The sequence below is a fragment of the Artemia franciscana genome, chromosome 17, assembly GCF_032884065.1.
Source record: "Artemia franciscana chromosome 17, ASM3288406v1, whole genome shotgun sequence".
NCBI classification, from domain to species: Eukaryota; Metazoa; Arthropoda; class Branchiopoda; order Anostraca; family Artemiidae; genus Artemia; species Artemia franciscana.
In genome coordinates, this window is record NC_088879.1 from 6,661,403 (window position 1) to 6,682,822 (window position 21,420).

Sequence of the window (21,420 nt, forward strand, 5' to 3'; positions counted from 1 at the left end):
TAATGCTAAAAATTAGGGAAGAAATTGACAACACAGCACAAGAAGCTGGGCCATCTTATTCCATGCTTAAAAACTGTGCGTCAAATATACTCTCTGTCATCATTTTTCCTCAAATGGCACCACATCACAATTTTGAAATGACCATTTTGCTCAGAGTAATGGAGGTTTAGCAAGTATGCCTCCGGGGTCAACAATACCCCTAGAGTACCAGAAAATTGCCTCAAATGACACAAATTACTTATTGTAAACGTAAAATGTTTCGTAAAAAATGTGGGCACATTTGATTGTGGCTGTCCAATCACTTTGGAACCCTTAGGAATCATATCTTAGGCTAAGATTTTGTTTATAGTTCCTCAAAAGTATATTGCTGAGTCAACTCAAGTATCTGAGCAAAAGTTACGCGCAGTCGAATTTTCAAACTACTTCCTCTGCAATATTTAAGGATACACTAAGGATCGAGTTCAGCTTCAGATAAAGGGCAAGAAGACTTAGAATACTGTTTTGGGGGAGGGCTTCAAAACTGTTGTTTCTGATCAGCCTGTGTCCCCAAGGTCATTAAAGTAACGCATTTGTAGTATTTCAGGACTGCTTGAGGAATGAAGTTTTTTTATGAAGTTTGGGGGAGGGGGAGAATGAGATTTCATTTTACATTGAAGGAAAGGAGGACGATACAGTAGTTTCGGTATTCGTTCCACACAGAAGGTTTTGCGCAACAAACCTTAGTGGAACTGAGTGGTAAGGTAGATTCAAAGACAGTATGCATACTTAGTCAACAAAATAGCACATCAGCATTATGCTGGGTCAGTTCTGGCTTTTCTTGTGCCCGGGGTAAAATTTTGATTAGCGCCCTAGCTATGTCTTCCATCAAATTTCAAGTCCTACTTGTAAAAAAAAAATTACTTATTGGTAAAATCCTTTTCAAAGAACACAGATTCTTTTAATGTAATTATTTTAATTATTATTTTTTTGCATTAATTTTCTATAGTTTATTAATTATTTTAGCTTACTAACGGCACTTTCCATTTCATTTCAATAAAAATGAAGTTAAGATATTTTACCAATTGTCTCGGGCTCTGGGGTTTTTTCTCGACTCCGGAGTTTTATTATCTGATTTTTGAACTGTTTTTAACAAAATGGCTTTACATCTATTTGTAAAGTTTTGCTCTCTATTTGTTTTGCGTTTTTTCATCCTAACTGGCTGGGCGCTCTTGCACCAATTGATCATGAATCCACTGGTGTCATCCAGAGCAGGAATTTGTTTATAGGGCTTTTCAAAATCTTTAACACTTCTCAAGGACTAGAAAAGTCTAGAAAGTCTCAAGGACTAGAAAAGATATTTATCTATTCTATTTGCATCGTTAATATTAATCGATTCAATCTATTGAATCGTATCGATTCAACATCTTGAATCGTATCATCTTGAATCTTGTATTGAATATTGTATAACATCTTGAATCGTATCGATTCGCCTTTGAATCGTAACAGCGATACCAGCCACTTTCATGCGTCTTTCGATATACTAAACAATGACCATAATCGAATGAATTCAAGTGTACTGCAATAGCAACAGCTTTATAATTGACTGATGATAACAAGAGGTCATGATAACAGCTATCTCTAGCACTATTATCCTCTGTAACTTCCAAACTGATAGTATCAAAATCAATATTTACAATACTGTTATTATTCAATCTATCAATTAATTAGTAACTTGTTTTTTTTTTCATTTTTAATTCAATTCAATTCAATTTATTCAAAAAAAAACAACAACAAAAACACATAACATCAATAATAATAAAGATCCTAGAGACGAACTTGTTAAGGACCAAAATAACAACAAAAATTGAAAATGAAGAAGAGAGAAAGAAAAGAAAAGAGAAAACATGGGTAATTAAAGCAAATTGAATAAACATTTAGAGAAATATAATATCAAAATTTTAGTACATTGTTATATAGCGTCCGAAAACTTGTGGATAGCTCAACAATGGAGGGTATTAAATTCCATTGAAGTATAGATTTATAAATTGGGGATTGCTGGGCGAAACTAGAGATACACTTGGGGTCAATGAAGGAACGGTTGGATGAACGGAGACAGTGGCCTTCAGAATTATTACTATTAAAATAAGATTAAGAATTTATTATTTGATTTATTTCATTATGTAATTACTATTGACTATTTTAATTTAATTATTGTAATTATTATTGTTTTGCATTAACTAATTCATAATTTATTAATTATTTTCACTTACTAGCTTCAACCTCTACTTTATTTCAGTAAAAATAACATTAACAAATTACAACATGATTATAACCATTAAATTATTTATTCAAAATCTTGGAGCCGGGGCAAGTACTCTTCTGATCCCCCCCCCACACATACACCTATAACCACTTCTAGCAGTAAGTCGGGAACACAAGATATTAGAAAGTTGGTCTATGACAAGAATGTCCCCTTTTGAGCTAAGAAAGATATAATTTTGTCTTCAATACTGATGAAATTCCTTGAAGAACTGATATATGTATACAACATCTTTTTATATACAAATTTCCACAAACAATACATACTTTCAAAAATTTCAGGGGCTAACAACATCCTTATTCTGAGGACAAAAGTAAGATAATGACTATGCACAAAAACAACCTGCCGTATGCCCTGAGAAAGGTACGAATGTAGCACCTTGTTTGAAACAGAATGACGTAAGCGATTTCCAATCAAATTAGCCACCTCTGAAGTTTATACGACCTCCCCTAACATAAAAACCTTCAATACCCTCAGGGCATAACTCAAAACACTAGCCCCTAAGCTCTAGGGGTTTGTGTTGACTTTGGAGTTTTATTATCTAATTTTTGAACTATTTTTAACATAATGGCTATCTCAAAATTTGTATCAAATGGGTTCGGGGAAAAAAACGGCGTGGAGTGGGGGGGGGGATCTAGTTTCCCTTCGGTATCGTTTTGACTCTTTAAAAGTGAAGTATAACTTTCAATTTCCAATCTAACAAGCCCTCTCTAATGCTTATACAAGCATTCCTTAAATAAGAACCACACCTGCCCCCAGGGCATAACTTATAACGCCTGCCTCTGGGCCCTGGGGGATTATGTCGGCCCCGGAGGATTTATTATTTGATGTATGGACTATTTTTAATTAAATGACTGTTTCAAAATTTTTATCAGATGGGTTTGGGGAAAAAAGGGCATGGGGGACTAGTTGCCCTCTGATCACTTTTTACTCTTAAAAAGGGTACTAGAACTACCGATTTCTGATCAAATGAGACCCCTCTGAAAAATAATAAACGGCGGGGAAAAATAATAAACAATAAAACATCGGAGCCGTATGACCTTGACGATAGGCAACACTATGGCGTTGCCTCTGATTATTTCAGCGTAAATTAATATTAGAAATTTCTTTCATTGGGAATCAATTTTATTTGGTTTGGATAAAAATTTCTATTATAATTTTTTTTCTCCGTCACGAAAAAAACCTCCCTTATGAATATACGCTTTTCCATTATAAATAGCGTTTTGTCCGTTTAAAAAAAAAAATTAGTGAATATATATACCTCTACTCCCTTTTGAATCTGGATAGCAAAGTTCCAACTTCCGAAGACAAAAATCCGTCCCAATTTGTCTCGAGTCTAGCAGCCTTATCGAATAGGCTCCAAAGCTGCGTTCCTGTCCAAGTTCTTCCGGCCAATAACATTCGCATTTATGCTACAACAACAAAATAAACACAAATAAATGAAGTGGTTTTGGTCCACAAAATAGTGATTCTAAAGTGTTTTTCTATTATCCCTGAATTTGTGGCGACAGGTATAATTGAATATATGATTTGCCACTAGTCTTATATCGAGGTTTTAGATGACTTTTGAACCTTCTTCTGAAATAGTAAACAGAGAAACTTAGGGATACCGTCACCAGGAAGGTCATTTCAAATCGAAGTATAACTTCAAATAAAGCTGTTTGTCAAATACTCTGGTCTCGGTGCGTCAATCTTAAGATAACCAGACTATTAGTACTACTACCAGCAAAAAACTTCCCATTTCCCTTAAATCTAAACTTACGTCCTCCCACCCCAACCGGTGACCACCTACTTTTCGTTTGGACCTTGACGGTTGGCGGACAATCTTTGGCGATCTGTCATCCTTCATCAGCAGAACGTCCCCAAGCCATCTCATACCCTATATAATTAGACTGAGCTTGTGTATTATCGGTTAGACAATGGGGGACACTATATGAGAAAGAATAAACTATCGAAGTCAAAAGACCAAATTTAACACATCGTATTGATGACCTGAAGTCCCTCAATGCCTAGACGCAGTTAAGAATTTTTACTATGATTATAATAGCTCACTGCACATCTCGTTTATACAAAGGATAAAGGTCTCTTCTAAACAAAAAAGTTTATAGTAAAATGGCTTTATTGAAAAATAACACTAATCCACAATAAGATTACACAAATAAGATTAACAATGTGCAGAGGAATCCAATTGCAAGCACGCATGGGATGGGATTAGGTGTCTGACGGCCACCTTTCCCCCCTCCCAAGACGTCTCTCGTATTACATAAAGTGTTTTAAATGCTACCAAAGTTTTTTATTTTATAAATTGCCATGCTCCAAAATTACTAATTTGCTAGAATGAAGAATGTTAAATTCGTATAATCTATCAACCTAATCTATATTATGTTTCGTATTAAGTATGTTTTATGATTGTATTTGTATTAATTTATATATTATTGTATTTGTATTGATATATGTACACTTAAAAAATTTACCATTGTGTTTATATATTATTGTAATTATGTATTTACCGTATACATTATCTGTCTATTTAATTGTACTAATATTAATGTAATATTTATTTCGAGGTAGTAGCATACAAACAGCTTTAAAGCGATTGCCAGCTTTCTGCTCCAAAACATTCACACAGAATTACTTAGAGTGAAAACTATGACCTAATATTGACTTTTCAGTCAAGTGATGTGAAAACAATAGCTTTTCAGTTTTCTGTGATATCCTAAAATATTAATGGAACTAAGGACAAACACTTTTTCATTGATGAATTATGCAGTCAGTACGATCTAGTTTGTTTGCAAGAGCATTTTTTGACTTTAGCCAGCCTTAATCTTCTGCGTTGAAGTCCAAACCACATAGCATTTTTTACCTCTGCCAGGGTAACTGGTGGCCGTCCATCAGGGGGTCTGGCATGCATCTTTAAGCGCAATGCACATTTCCCCACCCCTATCCTTTATTACCATGATTGATTTTTCTTGGCAGTCCATGTCGTATCAACTACTCTGATCAACTCGTATTTTCCGCAAGATAATAGATCTAATCGCTCAACTGCAATTTTTGCGAAGGCTTGTGCTTCTCTGAGAAAATTAATTAAACACTTAGTGTCTCGATCTCTAAATTACACAGTGATCGGTGATCTTAATACATCGGTGATCTTGTGACCGGTGATCGGTGATCTTAATCTTAAATCAATGCTGACTGAGTCAGAAAGGATTATGTTTTCGATTGTCTCCCACTATACCGCATCATTCCTAAATCTCTACTCTTCACCTATATCCATCACTCATGGAAGTACCACTGACATTGGCCACGTTTTGTGTTCTTCATTTATTTATTCTTTGATTGTAACAGTCCATGATGATCATGATATTGACCACTATTTGTGATTTTTTCGGTTCTCTATGTTCTAACAGATTTAAAATTCAAAAAGAAATCAAAATGGTTTTCGAAGCATAATTGAAAAAAGCATACATCTCGCTATACATATCAACGCTTACATCCCTTCTATCTCTTATACGTGTATCTTATCATTTATTGCAGCTTAAATATGTTGGATCTGACAGAGTTTCTGAGTTAAATTCGTATTATAAAGAAATAGTATCTGGTTTGAAAAAAGCTGAATGTAGAGCTGTTCCGCTAGAACATATCCGTAATGGTACTCAAATATCAATCTGGTCAGCAGACCCCAATTTAAAGACCGTGAAAAAAAACCCCTAAATTCTGGATTCAAATTTGTAACGATTGTGGCCGCCCGCGATCAGGGTGTGTTGTGGATTTAAAACAAAAAACTAAAGCAGATTACAAGAAGTATCTTAGGTCAGTCAGGTACCGTGGCATGGATTCCCCTGTGAATAAATGTGAATGGCGTAAAGTGATTAATTCTGAAAGGCTTGAAAATGATTATTCTTGTAGTGGTGCCATACCACCATCTATCTGGCAGAAACATTATTCTTCAATTTCTTCTGTTGTTAACTATTCTGTACATGCCGTGTATTCTCGTCTCATTGCACCTTTTTTTTTTATCCGTATTTCACAGCGACATGCAATTCCCATTACATGTTCTGCTGTATGTAGTGGTATCAAAAATTTTACATCTGATTCTATTGATATAGATGGGATATCTGAAGTTCATCTTTCGCTAAGCTGCCCCGCACTTGTTTTCAGATGGGTATATGCGCATCTAGTGTTCCAGAGAGTTTCCTGTGTGGTACTATAAGTTCAATATTTTATTGAAATTATTCAATTTATTCAATTTATTATTGAAAATCTCATGTTGATTGTTCTTCATACCAGCCCATTGCTGTTTCTTGTAATATAAATAAATTACTTGAATCTATGATTCTTCCCCATCTAATTAATAGGACTAATGACGGAGAGAACCAGTTTTTGTTTTTCGGCCTGGGGTGGGCTGTCAGCATCCTCATTGTATTTTAGCATCTCTTTTTCTGGATAATAATTCCAAGAGTAAAGGAATTTATATTTGTGCTTTAAATCTTTCCAAAACATTTGACAGTGTAAACCGTTCCTAGCTTTTTTATTCCCTTTATATTTCAGGTGTTAATTTTTCAGTAATTCTGCTTCTGCATTATTGGTATTCTAACTCCTTAGTTTGAAATCCTTCCAACTACTACTATTAAAGTTAAAAGAGGCGTAAGACAAGGTGGCGTTTTGTCACCTACACTTTTTGAAATTTGTATTTCTGGCACCCTTGGAAAAATATCCTCTACGTACTTATCTGATTCTTCAGATGTTCCTTATCTGACTTATGCTGATGATTTGCTCCTAATGAGTCGGACTAGGACTGGTCTCTCCAAAATGGTATCTTCTGTTTCCAATGCTTTTTCTGAGATTGGCCCTCTGTTGGAATAAAGAGAAGTGTGAGTTTTTATCTTCCGCTTCAACTTCTTCATCTTCTCTTAATTGCGACACTTTCTCTATTCCGCCTGTTGATTCTTTGCGGTGGTTGGGCATAAGCCTTACTAATAATCTTTCCAGTTTTCGTCAGCGTACTGTTTATGATATTTCTAAAAGAATACAATTTGGATATGGGAAAATTGTTCCCAATCGAGGAAAATATAATAGTCGGGTGCTGGCAAAACTCTACTCTACATATTGCGATCAATCTGTCCTCTATACGGCAAGAATTTACCCCATCCTTAGAAAAATTGATATAGAGAGAATACGGAGTAGTTGTTTCAGGTACTGTAAGTTTCTCCTTTCCATTCCTCTTTGGACACATAATCGGATTCTAATTGGTAAATATGATGTACCCGATATAACATTAAAGTTGGAAAAGCTACACAGGAAGCTCTCAGGTACTGCTCTTGATGGGGGTTTCTCCACATAATCATCTTGTAAGACTTTTTCTATAGTTATCTTTCGTTGGTTGACTTTTTTTTGTGAATTTCATTTCTTGTTTGTATTTAATGTTTTTTTTTATATCTCTATAGTTTTTTTTATGTGTGTGTGTGTGTTTATTTAATTTTGTTGTGTTTATCGAATGTAAAAATTCTTTCTTCAGTCATTATTTTTCGTTTTTTGTATATTTTGCATTTTCTGTTTGTATTTCTTTGTTTTGCTCCACATTTTAATGCTTTTATAGAGTTTTTGTGTGTAAGAAATAAATTATTATTATTATTATTACATAAGCATGTAAATCCCTTAATTTGAAGAAAACCTTTTACTAACGACATCTCAGGTGAAATCTGGATGCTCAAAAAAGAGAGAGAGAAAGAGAGGGAAGCACTAATTTGGAGACAAGTGACATTTTTTTTTGCCAAAATATATATCCAGTTGGGAAATATTTCGTTTTAGTCATAAATTTACAAAATATATCCCTTTTTGCGCTTTTTTATGTCAGTGCGTCCCGGTACACGGGAATGAGTCCAATTGTCAAACCTGGCTTTGAAACAAAAAAGTCAGGTTCAGAAATAGCCCAAACTAGAGAAAACATTAAATTTTATTAAACAGAAAAAATCAAATTGAAACAAAAAAGTCCATTAGTTCCTGACCAATAGTATACTGGACTGCAAATATTTTGGAATATGTTGAAAATATTCAGTTTGTTTTATTCTTTGACAAAAAAAAAAAAATCTAAATAACCGCTTGGACCACTTGACTGAAGATATTGATTGGCGAAGCGATTCGAAGGGTCTAAAGCTAAAAACAGCCATATTATTCAAGACAGCACGTTTTAAGTAAAAGACAAAAAATTTCTAAATTGACGCTCTTTTTTAGTGATTTTACATTGCTCATTTAGTTTCCGGTTTCAATAGATCAGACTGAAAATTTCCAATATATGACTTGTTGAAATGCATACTAAGCACGTTTAATCTCATTCAATATAACCTAATCTCCAGCTTGTAGCAACCAATCTAAACAGCCATATTAAAGCTAAAAAAGCCAGATTATTCAAAACAGTACGTTTTAAGTAAACTTATAAACGAAAAATTTCTAAACTGACGCTCTTTTTTTAGTGATTTTACATTACTCATTTAGTTTTCGTTTCAATAGATCAGACTGAAAGTTTCCAATCCATGACTCGTTGAAATGCACACTAAGCACGTTTAATCTCATTCCTTATTTGCAGGAACGGTTTACACTGTCAAATGCTTTGGAAAGATCTAAAGCACAAATATAAATTCCTTCACTCTTGGAATTATTATCCGGAAAAAGAGATGCTAAAATACAATGAGGATGCTGACAACCCACCCCAGGCCGAAAAACAAAAACTGGTTCTCTCCTTCATTAGTCCTATTAATTAGATGGGGAAGAATCATATATTCTTATATGATTCAATTTATTTCAATAATAAATTGAATAATTTCACTAAAATATTGAACTTATAGTACCACACAGGAAACTCTCTGGAACACTAGATGCGCATATACCCACCAGAAAACAAGTGCGGGGCAGCTTATTGCTCATTCCTTGACCTTATTTGCACCTTGACATTATATGACCTTATTTGCAGCTTGTGTCTTTGGCCAAACGATTTGGAATGGAACCAATTCAAATTGACAACCAAATTCGGAAAACCTACTAAACAGCTTAAAATAGGATATTCTCGAAAACCTCATTTTTAAAGACTTTCACCTTTTTTTCAAAAGGGCAATTGTACTCTTAATCCCACGTTTTCTAATTTTTGAATAGTTTGCTCATAATTATTATAATGTCTTTAAAAACTGATCATGATGGTTTCATGTATTTTCATATTATGTTAGGTAGAGAAAGAATGTAAACCAGGCGAGTTAAATCTAAAGACGGGGTATGTAAACACTTTCCTTGGACTAATGAAGATAAAATAATCCAAAAACAAATGGCTTCCCCGATTCGGTTTCATTACACGCCATGATCATGATGACCCAATGATGACGCCATGATCAAAGATGATCAAGATGGTTTCATGTATTTTATATCATGTTAGGTTGAGGAAGAATGTAAACCAGACGAGTTTAATCTAAGGACGGAATATGTAAACACTTGGACTAATGAAGATAAAATAATCCAAAAATAACTACCTTCCCCGATTCCGTTTCATTACACGCCATCATGATCACTTGTACCTCACATTCGACAATCATTCTCCAAAAGTCAGTTACTGTATGGGGTAAAGGTCCTTGACTGGCTATATAAGCAGGTGACCCACTGGCACCTCTGACAAAGTTGGCATTTATGTAATCACTCCCTGGTATTCCAGGCAAAGTTGAGAGAGATACCCGGGTGTAGTCAACTGAAAATTCAAAGTTCCAAAAAAATTACATTTCAAAGCTAAATATGGAATAGAAGCACTCATGTCTACACAATGGAAAATTATATAAAAACAAATAGGAAAATTATGACAGAAAAGGTACATGGGTAGATAAGAGGTATTTATCTGACAGCTATAACAAGCCCGGTTGGGCCAAAATTGTATTTAGGAGTCACATCAAAAAACAAAATAACAGGAAAAAAAGGTTTAAAACGGTTATATAAATAAAACTGTCAAAAGAACGCACAGTCATTTTATCAATTCGTCACAAAAAAAAACAAATCAACAAAAACTTAAAAACATGTTTACACAGGCCATGACGTGTCAAAAAGTTAGAAAAAATAAAAATAGTAAATCAAAAATGGTCATTAAAATCCCCATAAAAAGGGGAAAAAGCGAACATATATAAATTACAAGCAGTAGTATAGGTAGGGTTTTTTATTGTTATTGCCAAGTAAAAGGGTTTCAGGTACTATTTTAAGGGTGACAGGCCCTTCTCCCTCCCCAATATACCTCCAACACCCCAAAGTTTCGCTACTTCTACCAACCGACACGACACATCATACATAATAAAATACGACATTTATTGCAAAAAAATTAGTATCGCCAAGTAAAAGAGTTCCAGGTACTATTTTAGGGGTGACATGTCCTTCTCCCTCCCCAACATACCTCCAACACCCCAAAGTTTCGCTACTTCTACCAACCGACACGACACATAATAGATAATAAAATACGGCATTTATTGCAAAACATTAATATCGCTAAGTAAAAGGGTTCCAGGTACTATTTTAAGGGTGAAAGGCCCTTCTCCCTCCCCAAGATATCTCTTACGCACTGAAGTTTGGGTACTTGTCTCAATCGACACGATAAATTCAACTGTTCAAACTTGCAAAAGTCCTTTATAGTCCCAGTGGACGTAGTTGCACCGTAAGCATATATTTTTACTTTTGATATTCGATATACCGATTTCGATATCTGATCCATTTTTGTCCAGAGGAACTTTAGGGTTTGAGAACAAAATTAAACAACACAATTTGCAAATAAAGAGTATTTTACACATTTCAATTGCAAACATCTAAATTTTTAATAAAACAATTAAACTTTCATTACATTAATGAACATGACAGAAACACTGATTTGCAATTACTTCGCCTCAGGATAAAGAAAAATAAACTACTGGCTGTTTTTGGCTATTCAAATCAGAAACATGTCAATAGTTTCCTACGAGAATTGGTTCAGCCTTTCAGTGATTAAATAAAAAAAACTAGTTTTTTTAACTGAAAGTAAGAAGCGACATTAAAACTTAAAACGAACAGAAATTATTCCGTATATGAAATGGGTTGTCCCCTCCTCAACGCCTCCCTCTTTACACTAAAGTTTTAATTGTTTTAAAAAGTAGAACTGTAAAAAGTAGAACGCAAAAAGTCAAACTTTAGCGTAAAGAGCGAGGGATTGCGGAGGGGACAACCCATTTCATATACGGAGTAATTTCTGTTCGTTTTAAGTTTTAGTGTGGCTCCTTACTTTCAGTAAAAAAAACTATTTTTTTATTTAATTTCTGAACGTTTTTGAATTAATGCATATTTGATTTTGGCTCTCCGCACATAAATTATTAAAATGCAATTTGCAAATTAATTCTTTTTTTGACTAAATGGCTTTCTCTTAGTTTTGATGAAACGGCCTAGTTGTTTTCGGTTACTTAAAAAGGCAACTAGAATTTCTATTTTTAAAGAACGTTTTTATTAGTAAAAAATATATGTAACTTAAGAATTAACTTACGTAACCAACTGTTATATTCTTAAATTATTATTATGTAAATGAGGGGGTTTGTCCCCTCGTTAATACCTCGCTCTTTACGCTAAATCTTAAGTTTTGTTCCAATTCTTTAAGAATGACCCCTGAATCAGAAAGACCGTAGAATAAATAATTGAAATTACTAAAAATACTTTAGCATAATGAGCGAGGTATTTATCTCCTCCTAAATATCTCGCTCTTTATGCTAAAGTATTTTTAGAACCCCTCATATGCGTAATAATCTCTGTTCATTTTAAGTTTTAATGCTACTCCTTACTTTCAATTGAAAAAACTTTTTCATGTTTATTTTTTCATTTTTTTTATAGTAATGCTAGAAAATCCCACACCCTTTTCATTGAATTTCTCTTGCCCCATGACATATTCCTCCAAGGAAAGATCCTCCCACATAGCCCCCTCCCCTCAAACCCACCCCCAAACCAAAAAATCCCCCTGAAAATGTCTATATTTCCCAATAACCATTACTGTATGTAAACACTGGTCAAAGTTTGTAACTTGCAGCCCCTCCCCCAGGAACTGTGGGGGAGTAAGTCATCCCCAAAGACATAGTTATTATGGTTTTCGACTATGCGGAACAAAATGGCTATCTCAAATTTTGATCCGTTGACTTTGGGAAAACAATGAGCGTGGGAGGGGCCTAGGTGCTCTCCAATTTTTTTGGTCACTTAAAAAGGGCACTAGAACTTTTCATTTCCGTTAGAATGAGCCCTCTTGCAACATCCTAGGGCCACTTGGTCGATACTATGACCCCTGGAAAAAAAATAAAAAAATAAACACGCACCCATGATCTGTCTTCTGGCAAAAAATAAAAATTTTTTTGAATAAAAAAAATTTTGTAGATAGGAGCTTGAAATTTTTGCTATAGGGTTCTCTGATACGCTAAATACGATGGTGTGATTTTCGTTAAGATTATATGATTTTTAGGGGGTGTTTCCCCCTATTTTCCAAAATAAGGCAAATTTTCTCAGGCTCGTAACTTTTGATGACAAAAACTGAATGTGATGAAACTTATATATCTAAAATCAGCATGGAAATCCGATTCTTTTGATGTATCTTTTAGCATCAAAATTCCGTTTTTTAGAGTTTCGTTTACTATTGAGCCGGGTCGCTCCTTACTACAATTCGTTACCAAGAACTGTTTGATCAAATAAAAAAGTCTTTTTTTCAACTGAGAGCAAGGAGCAATATTAAAATTTAGAAGAAGGGAGATCTTCCCGTATACTAGGGGGATAATCTTTTCAATGCCACGCTCTTTATGCCAAAGTTTCTTTTCAAATAATGCTAGAAGATCCAGCTTCTCTCCATGAAAATCTACCGATGAAAATTTTTTCTTGGAAAAATTCTCTTGCGTAAGACCCTCTTTCCCCCAGACAATTCCATCCCTGCTGAAAATTCCTATCAAAAAACTTCTTGCAGCAATTCTGCCTGGAAAATTGTTTTTAACCTATTTTCGTTTGAAAAAAAAAGACTTGTATTTCTTTTAATTTTTAATGGTTTTCCAAATTATGCCAGAGATTCTCCCTCCATGAAAAATGTTTCCTGGAAATTCTCCCCACCCTGTGTAACAATGGAAGTTTTCTTCTATGTAAAATTCCCCAATTGAGAATCTCTCCCGTGGAAAATTACCACCCCAACATAAATATCCCCAGACAACTTGAAGTCATTTCAGAATTTTATCTGGGCTATTTCCCCGGAATATCTTCAAATATAAAATTGAATTGGCAACGAGAAAGTAGGTAAAATAAAATGAATTTCGTATAAATATTCTGGTAATTATCCCGTGTGTAGTTTCCCTTTGAAAATTCATCCCTGGAAACTTCCCTCCTCATTGGAAATTCTCCCCTTAAAAATCTCCCCGCAGAAAATTCTCCCCCACAGAAAAATCACCCATCTCCAAAAATATCTGTTTACTTCTCAATAGCAAATACTGTATGTAAATACTAGACAAATTTCATAGCTTATAACCCTATCCCTAGGGACTTGTAGGGCCGTGTTATCCCCAGAGGCATGATTACTTGACCTTTCATCTATACTGATCAAAATGGTAATCTCGAAATGTTGATCGGATGACTTTGGGAAAAAAGAGCGGGGAGAGGGGAAATCTAGTTGCCCTTCGATCGTTTTGGTCACAAAATGGGGAACTATATAGGTCACAAAATGGGCGAGCTTATATGACCATTGGTTCGATTTTTTTTTTAATAACAATCAACAATTTTTATCATAGCTCACTCTTTTCACAGATCTTCCTCTGGTGCCCCAGCGGGTTCCACAGGCCCTGGTTGAGAAAACCTGTTCTAGCCACTGTTAGGAGAGTTAAACTAAATTCCCAGATGTCACTGAATATTTGCCAGCAATACAAAAATTGGTAATTGTGCCTGAAGAGCCTCACGATGATGCTCGTTTCCAAGGTACAATATATAAGTTCTAACTACCCCTGGCGTCAAGTCCTCGTGCGAGTGAGCCAAGTCTTGAGAGCAACCCAGCAGTCGCTATACTTTGGTCAATAATTCTATACCAAGATTACTCCATCTTTTTTTTTTGTTTCATTAAGCAATCAAGAGACAAAATCAGAATCAATGGTTGATAACCATATTTCTTTCTTTTCACTCTAGAGGCTGGGCACATTTCATCATATATGAGGACTGTCACTGATTCTTTACAATAATTCTTTTGTCATTTTGGTCATTTTGTCATTTTGGTGAATAATTTCTTTTGTCATTTTGGTCGTTATTTGACCACAAATGGGGTACTATGTTTTCAAATTCAGCTAGGATAGTTAGCATTATTTCTCTTCGGCTAGGATGAAACATACTAAAAGTCTATAGTAATTTTAATTACTTGAAATTACTTATAAAAGAAAGTAATTAATGCAATTAATTTTATACTAGGATTAACAGCTCATTATTGGATAATATTAAATAAAAAATACACTTTTAAACTGATAGTAGGGAGTATCATTAAAACAAAAAGGAATTATTCCGTACGTGAGGGGGCTATCCCTTCCACAACCCTCGCCCTTTACGCTAAAGTCCAAAAGTTCTTTAAAAATACATATCATTCAAATTCAACGGCCCTTGTGTTTGAACAATCTTTTTTAAAGCAGTCTTTATTGTGGCAAAAAGTTAAACTTTTAGTCCGTCCTATGAGGATAAACCGGACTCAAATAAGCCCTATCCCTTTTTACTCCCTTGAAAACTACAACCTTGAAAAATGTACATACTGTGGATTGGTTTGTCTGCTCCCACGAACATTATTTTTAAACAAAGGCCTTCTTGAGTTCCAGAAGAAGTGATTCGTAGAGAGAGGCCAAATACGAACATGAGGATGGACAAGGCTCAAACAAGAGTTATCGCTTTAGCAAGTGTATAACTCTTTTTAATAAATAACATTTTCACTGTTTAAAGTGATTAGCATAAAATTACTGACAAATTATTAAATTATTCTTTAAAAACACTTGTGTAAATAGGTGCTCTCATAAAAACGTGCTCTTACTGATCTAAGCATATTTATTTTCCCAAAATTCAAGGCACCAGGTACTTTTATCTTCTGATTTGCCGCTAGTCTTTTTATCCCACTTCATCACGGAGTGTCAAACGGAGACTCCACGTGGGAGTCTCCAAGTGGAGACTTCTTCTGAAGGAGTTGACAAAAATGAAAGAATTTTTAAATTAAAAACCAAAATTTGGCTTACAGGGTAGTATATCCTTATATCTGTTCTTTCGTCTATTGACATCTTTCTCTCCCTCACTGCAAGCAAAAGCTGACTGACCCTTTTGATTCTCGCTTATAAGTTTCAGTTCCTGAAATTAAAAAGCAACAATAACAAACTAAAGAAGCTAGTAACGAATAAAAAAAAAATGTGAAGGATAGTTATTGTGCATATGTATATAAGTGGATAGATTTAAAAGGGCAAGAACAAACTCAGAAAGGATGGAAAAAATTTCATTAGGATGCAGTCCCTATTAAATTTAGGATGATATAAGGTAAGTTAAAGTTTTCTTGACTCTCCTTAATGTTACTTTAAAAACTTAAGGGCGTGGATTGTGATGATAGTCAGCCTAACTCTTAAGACTTCACATTACTTTTTACAGTCATGTTAAATGATGGGTTTATATATTTCTCATTGTTATTCTGTTCATTTACGGGAGGATTAGGGCAATTAAAGGGTAAGTTTTAATATTACCGTTTCTTTTCAAAAAACAGGATTTTAGAGCTTAGGAAGCGATTGATGAGGGTCAACCCCATAATTTTCTCGGCATTAAGGAAGGTTAGGCAAGGAGATCTCCATGCTGAGTTAAAGAACTTCGTTTAGGGATTTGAAAAACTTGGATCTCAAAAATGCAGTTGCCAAGACAAACCTCCCACAAACGAATCAATTGACCCTTCCTAATACTGAATATGCAGCAAAAATGTTATTTATTAAACGATAGCATAACACGGTACACTAATGAAATGAAGTCTCAAACGAATCAAATCAGATAAATTTCACAAAAAGGTGAAAAATACTGGGTGGTTTCATGTGCAGCTTTTTGACAGTTCTAGATCAATCAGCAATCTCACAATTATTGCTTGTCAGCATATTGGTCTATCCTATCCAAGAGTTTTATTTTATGTTAGAGGCGTTATTTAAGTTTCTGTTCACATGAGCTCCCTCGTAATATTATATGGCTAGTTGCACAATGCAATTACACCAGGTGAAAAAAAAAACACATACAGCTGTGAATGTCTTTGTCAGAAAAAAACAAACAACAACAGCAACAGATATATTGTCCTTGATTGAAGGCCAAATTTTAAATGTTTATTTCAATGCATACTGCAATTCTTCTTGAGGAAGAAGAACTTCTTCGTTCCCCTAGATTTCCAATATATCGAACACAACAGCAACACCTTGAGGAATTTATAAAAAAAATGTCTTATGAATATTTATCTCGATTTATGAGCAGTCAACCTAGCCAATCGTGCACCAAACCTGCTTCTGAACCACACTGTGGTGTTTTTTGTGGATGGCGAAGTCCTCCTTTCACGAGAGTGCAGACGGTACACAAATGACTGCAATTTACTGTACCATCCTTTTTCATTTATATATTTTCCACCAGTTCCAATAGAGCTAAAAATTTGTATAAGCCGATGTATGAGAAAAGAAATAAGTGAGATCTGTCCATATTACTTGCCAAGTGGGCATAGAAAGTAGCCTTCCAAACAGAACAGGGGGTTCTAGGCTGATTTCCCCATTTATATTATAACATAAGAAAAATACCTCCTGCACAGGATGAGACTAGAGTGAAAGTGAGTTTTACGGTGAAACATTTACTTATTTTATTTTACAATTTTTCTCTCTGTTCTCTTTTCATCTTCTTATGGCTTTTCCTTGTTCTAGGTTTCTTTATTCTTATGTTTGAACTGATTGAATGATTTGATTTTTGAATTAAAATCAAACAGTTGTGGGCATCAAGTCATAACTAATTGTAGAAAAAGCCAAGACAGATAATCCAGTTGAGTAAGAGGCAAATCTGGCATTAATTACGTTTGTATAAAAATGTTGTTAGTTCATTTTTTAATAGATACGTCTATCTATTATCCGTCCATGCGGCATTCCTAGGGTAGTTGAATTAAGGTAGACCTAAGGTAGTCATAGAGCTAAGAGGGGTATAGAACCTATAGTTTTCCAAGTCTTTGATTAAATGGCACGGGTAGACGGCGCACATTTTATTTACTTATTTTTTTTACCAGTTTTCTCTCTGTTCTCTTTTCATCTTCTTATGGTTTTTCCCTGTTCTTGGTTTCTTTTTTCTTATGTTTGAACTGGTTGAATGAATTGAACCATTACACACATTTTAGATAGCCTTCTAGTAATGGTTATTTCTTTAATTTCTTTGGTTTATTATCTGAATTGATGAAATTAAAGCTGTTACGTGAAGCGAATTTTAATATACTATAAAATACCGTTGAAAATCATAAAACTGAAAGTTGATTGATTGAGTGGTTTAGCATCGAAGACAGGCAGGGATAGCCTATGTTCTACTTAACAGGTCCCTATTGAAATTTTACCTATTGAAATTTTGAGAAAACAACATTTTACCTCAATTTCCCGTTATCAGTTTCTATTTCTCTGGCTTTAGTTCTGAAAATGCAATTCCAGTTATTTGAATAGAATTTTAAGCTATACCAATGTTTTCTAGCAATGGCTATTTCTTTAATGTATTTGCTTTATCATTTGAACTGATGAAATTAAAGCAGTTATGTAAAAAAAATTTTAATATACTATAAAATACCTTGAAAATCATAAAACTGAAAGTTGATTGATTGAATGGTTTAGCACTGAAGACAGGCAGGTATACGTTCTACTTAATAGGTCCCTATTGAAATTTTACCTATTGAAATTTTGAGAAAACAACCTTTTGCCTTAAAGCTACGCCAATGTTTTCTAGTAATGGTTATTTCTTTAATTGCTTTGCTTTATCGTTTGAACTGACGAAATTAAAGCTATTATTTGAAGCGAATTTTAATATATTACAAAATACCTTTGCTAATAATAAACATAATTAAATAATGTTATCCAAAAAAATGAAAGTTGATTGCTTGAGTGATTTAGCATTGAACACAGGCAGTAATACGTCCCTAAAGTTGTCTGCAATACCTATTGACTTTTGTTCATTGATGGTTCAGCACCAAGGAGGAGTCCAACAAAGTCCTGAGCAAGGAATTTTATGAATAATGTGGCTCTACTAACATATTCCAGAGAAGATATACAAAATAATACAAATTAGCTAGTAGCAACCCCCCCCTCCCAACTGAATGTCATTCAATGTCATTCAGCAAGGCTAAGGCTGTATCAAATTTAGTCATTAATAGTTGAACAGCAAGCCTTCAAGAGGGAGGCAGTGACATCTGTCACTGGCAGATGACAGTGACAGATGGCAGTGAAGATGAGACTGAATTTCGCTATGTTGGTGGTGTGATAACAAAATATAGTAATTGTGACAGAAAGATTGTGCTATGTAAAATAAATACAGGGGTAGCAATCTTTCAACTGAGCAGTGTATAGGGGTGTTTCAGATATTCCTGGAAGTTCAAGCTATGGCTAATGAATAATAATGTATTCTTTGTGCTAGTCTCTGGCTGTGAACCGTGGAGCTGTGAATCTATCATGAAGCTGTGTAGCTATTAAGGTTATCAAGAACAGAAGAAAACAGACTTGCAATTCAAAACAACTACCTGAGAAATATCATTGCAGTTCACTGGTGTGAGGAAGTACAGGATACAGGGATTAGAGCAAGGAAAAAATGGCACTTAATAAGCAAGGAAATTCAAGTAAGGTGCTATACATTTCGAGGGAAAATTACTTGTATGAAAGAAAGAAGGCAGTGTGCTGATACTCTTGGAGCTGGAAACCACGGAGCCTGTGAAAAAGTAGCAGACAGAAGAATACACCAGGTTGTTCCCTAGAAATGGAGCGTGTTATGGCCAACAAACCCAATGAGGAGGTTTGGTCAAAACTGAAATGAAAGAAAGAAGGCTGTCTGCTGATACTCTTGGAGCTGGAAACCACTGAGCCTGTGAAAAAGTGGCAGACAGAAGAATACACCAGGTTGTTCCCTAGAAATGGAGCGTGCTATGGCCAACAAACCCAATGAGGTTTGGTCAAAACTGAAATGAAAGAAAGAAGGCTGTCTGCTGATGCTCTTGGAGCTGGAAACCACCTAGCCTGTGAAAAAGTAGCAGACAGAAGAATACACCAGGTTGTTCCCTAGAAATGGAGCGTGCTATGGCCAACAAACCCAATGAGGTTTGGTCAAAACTGAAATGAAAGAAAGAAGGCTGTCTGCTGATGCTCTTGGAGCTGGAAACCACTGAGCCTGTGAAAAAGTAGCAGACAGAAGAATACACCAGGTTGTTCCCTAGAAATAGAGCGTGCTATGGCCAACAAACCCAATGAGGTTTGGTCAAAACTGAAATGAAAGAAAGAAGGCTGTCTGCTGATGCTCTTGGAGCTGGAAACCACCGAGCCTGTGAAAAAGTGGCAGACAGAACAATACACCAGGTTGTTCCCTAGAAATGGAGCGTGCTATGGCCAACAAACCCAATGAGGTTTGTTTAAACCTGAAATGAAAGAAAGAAGGCTGTCTGCTGATGCTCTTGGAGCTGGAAACCACCGAGCCTGTGAAAAAGTGGCAGACAGAAGAATACACCAGGTTGTTCCCTAGAAATGGAGCGTGCTATGGCCAACAAACCCAATGAGGTTTGGTCAAAACTGAAATGAAAGAAAGAAGGCTGTCTGCTGATGCTCTTGGAGCTGGAAACCACTGAGCCTGTGAAAAAGTAGCAGACAGAAGAATACACCAGGTTGTTCCCTAGAAATGGAGCGTGCTATGGCCAACAAACCCAATGAGGAGGTTTGGTCAAAACTGAAATGAAAGAAAGAAGGCTGTCTGCTGATGCTCTTGGAGCTGGAAACCACCGAGCCTGTGAAAAAGTGGCAGACAGAAGAATACACCAGGCTGTTCCCTAGAAATGGAGCGTGCTATGGCCAACAAACCCAATGAGGTTTGTTTAAACCTGAAATGAAAGAAAGGAGGCTGTCTGCTGATACTCTTGGAGCTGGAAACCACCGATCCTGTGAAAAAGTAGCAGACAGAATAATACACCAGGTTGTTCCCTAGAAATGGAGCGTGCTATGGCCAACAAACCCAATGAGGTTTGTTTAAACCTGAAATGAAAGAAAGAAGGCTGTCTGCTGATACTCTTGGAGCTGGAAACCACCGAGCCTGTGAAAAAGTGGCAGACAGAACAATACACCAGGTTGTTCCCTAGAAATGGAGCGTGCTATGGCCAACAAACCCAATGAGGTTTGGTCAAAACTGAAATGAAAGAAAGAAGACTGTCTGCTGATGCTCTTGGAGCTGGAAACCACCGAGCCTGTGAAAAAGTGGCAGACAGAAGAATACACCAGGCTGTTCCCTAGAAATGGAGCGTACTATGGCCAACAAATGCAATGAGGAGGTTTGGTCAAAACTGAAATGAAAGAAAGAAGGCTGTCTGCTGATGCTCTTGGAGCTGGAAACCACCGAGCCTGTGAAAAAGTAGCAAACAGAAGAATACACCAGGTTGTTCCCTAGAAATGGAGCGTGCTATGGCCAACAAACCCAATGAGGTTTGGTCAAAACTGAAATGAAAGAAAGAAGGCTGTCTGCTGATGCTCTTGGAGCTGGAAACCACTGAGCCTGTGAAAAAGTAGCAGACAGAAGAATACACCAGGTTGTTCCCTAGAAATGGAGCGTGCTATGGCCAATAAACCCAATGAGGAGGTTTGGTCAAAACTGAAATGAAAGAAAGAAGGCTGTCTGCTGATGCTCTTGAAGCTGGAAACCACCGAGCCTGTGAAAAAGTAACAGACAGGAATGAACCAGGTTGTTCCCTAGAAATGGAGGGTGCTATGGACAATAAACCCAATGAGGAGGTTTGTTTAAACCTGAAATGAAAGAAAGAAGGCTGTCTGCTGATACTCTTGGAGCTGGAAACCACCGAGCCTGTGAAAAAGTAGCAGACAGAAGAATACACCAGGCTG

General features: G+C 35.7%; 1 protein-coding gene across 1 annotated transcript in view; it reads right to left on the bottom strand.

Moving 5' to 3' along the window:
* The window catches only part of LOC136037754 (uncharacterized), a 95,225-nt gene that overhangs the window by 50,072 nt on the left and 23,733 nt on the right, over positions 1 to 21,420 (bottom strand). Inside the window, exons 3-5 of the mRNA XM_065720552.1 lie at positions 15,547 to 15,655; positions 9,814 to 10,025; positions 3,561 to 3,711 (exon numbers count right to left, since the gene is read on the bottom strand). Coding sequence (XP_065576624.1) covers positions 3,561 to 3,711; positions 9,814 to 10,025; positions 15,547 to 15,655 — 472 coding nt within the window. The remainder of the gene's footprint in view (positions 1 to 3,560; positions 3,712 to 9,813; positions 10,026 to 15,546; positions 15,656 to 21,420) is intronic.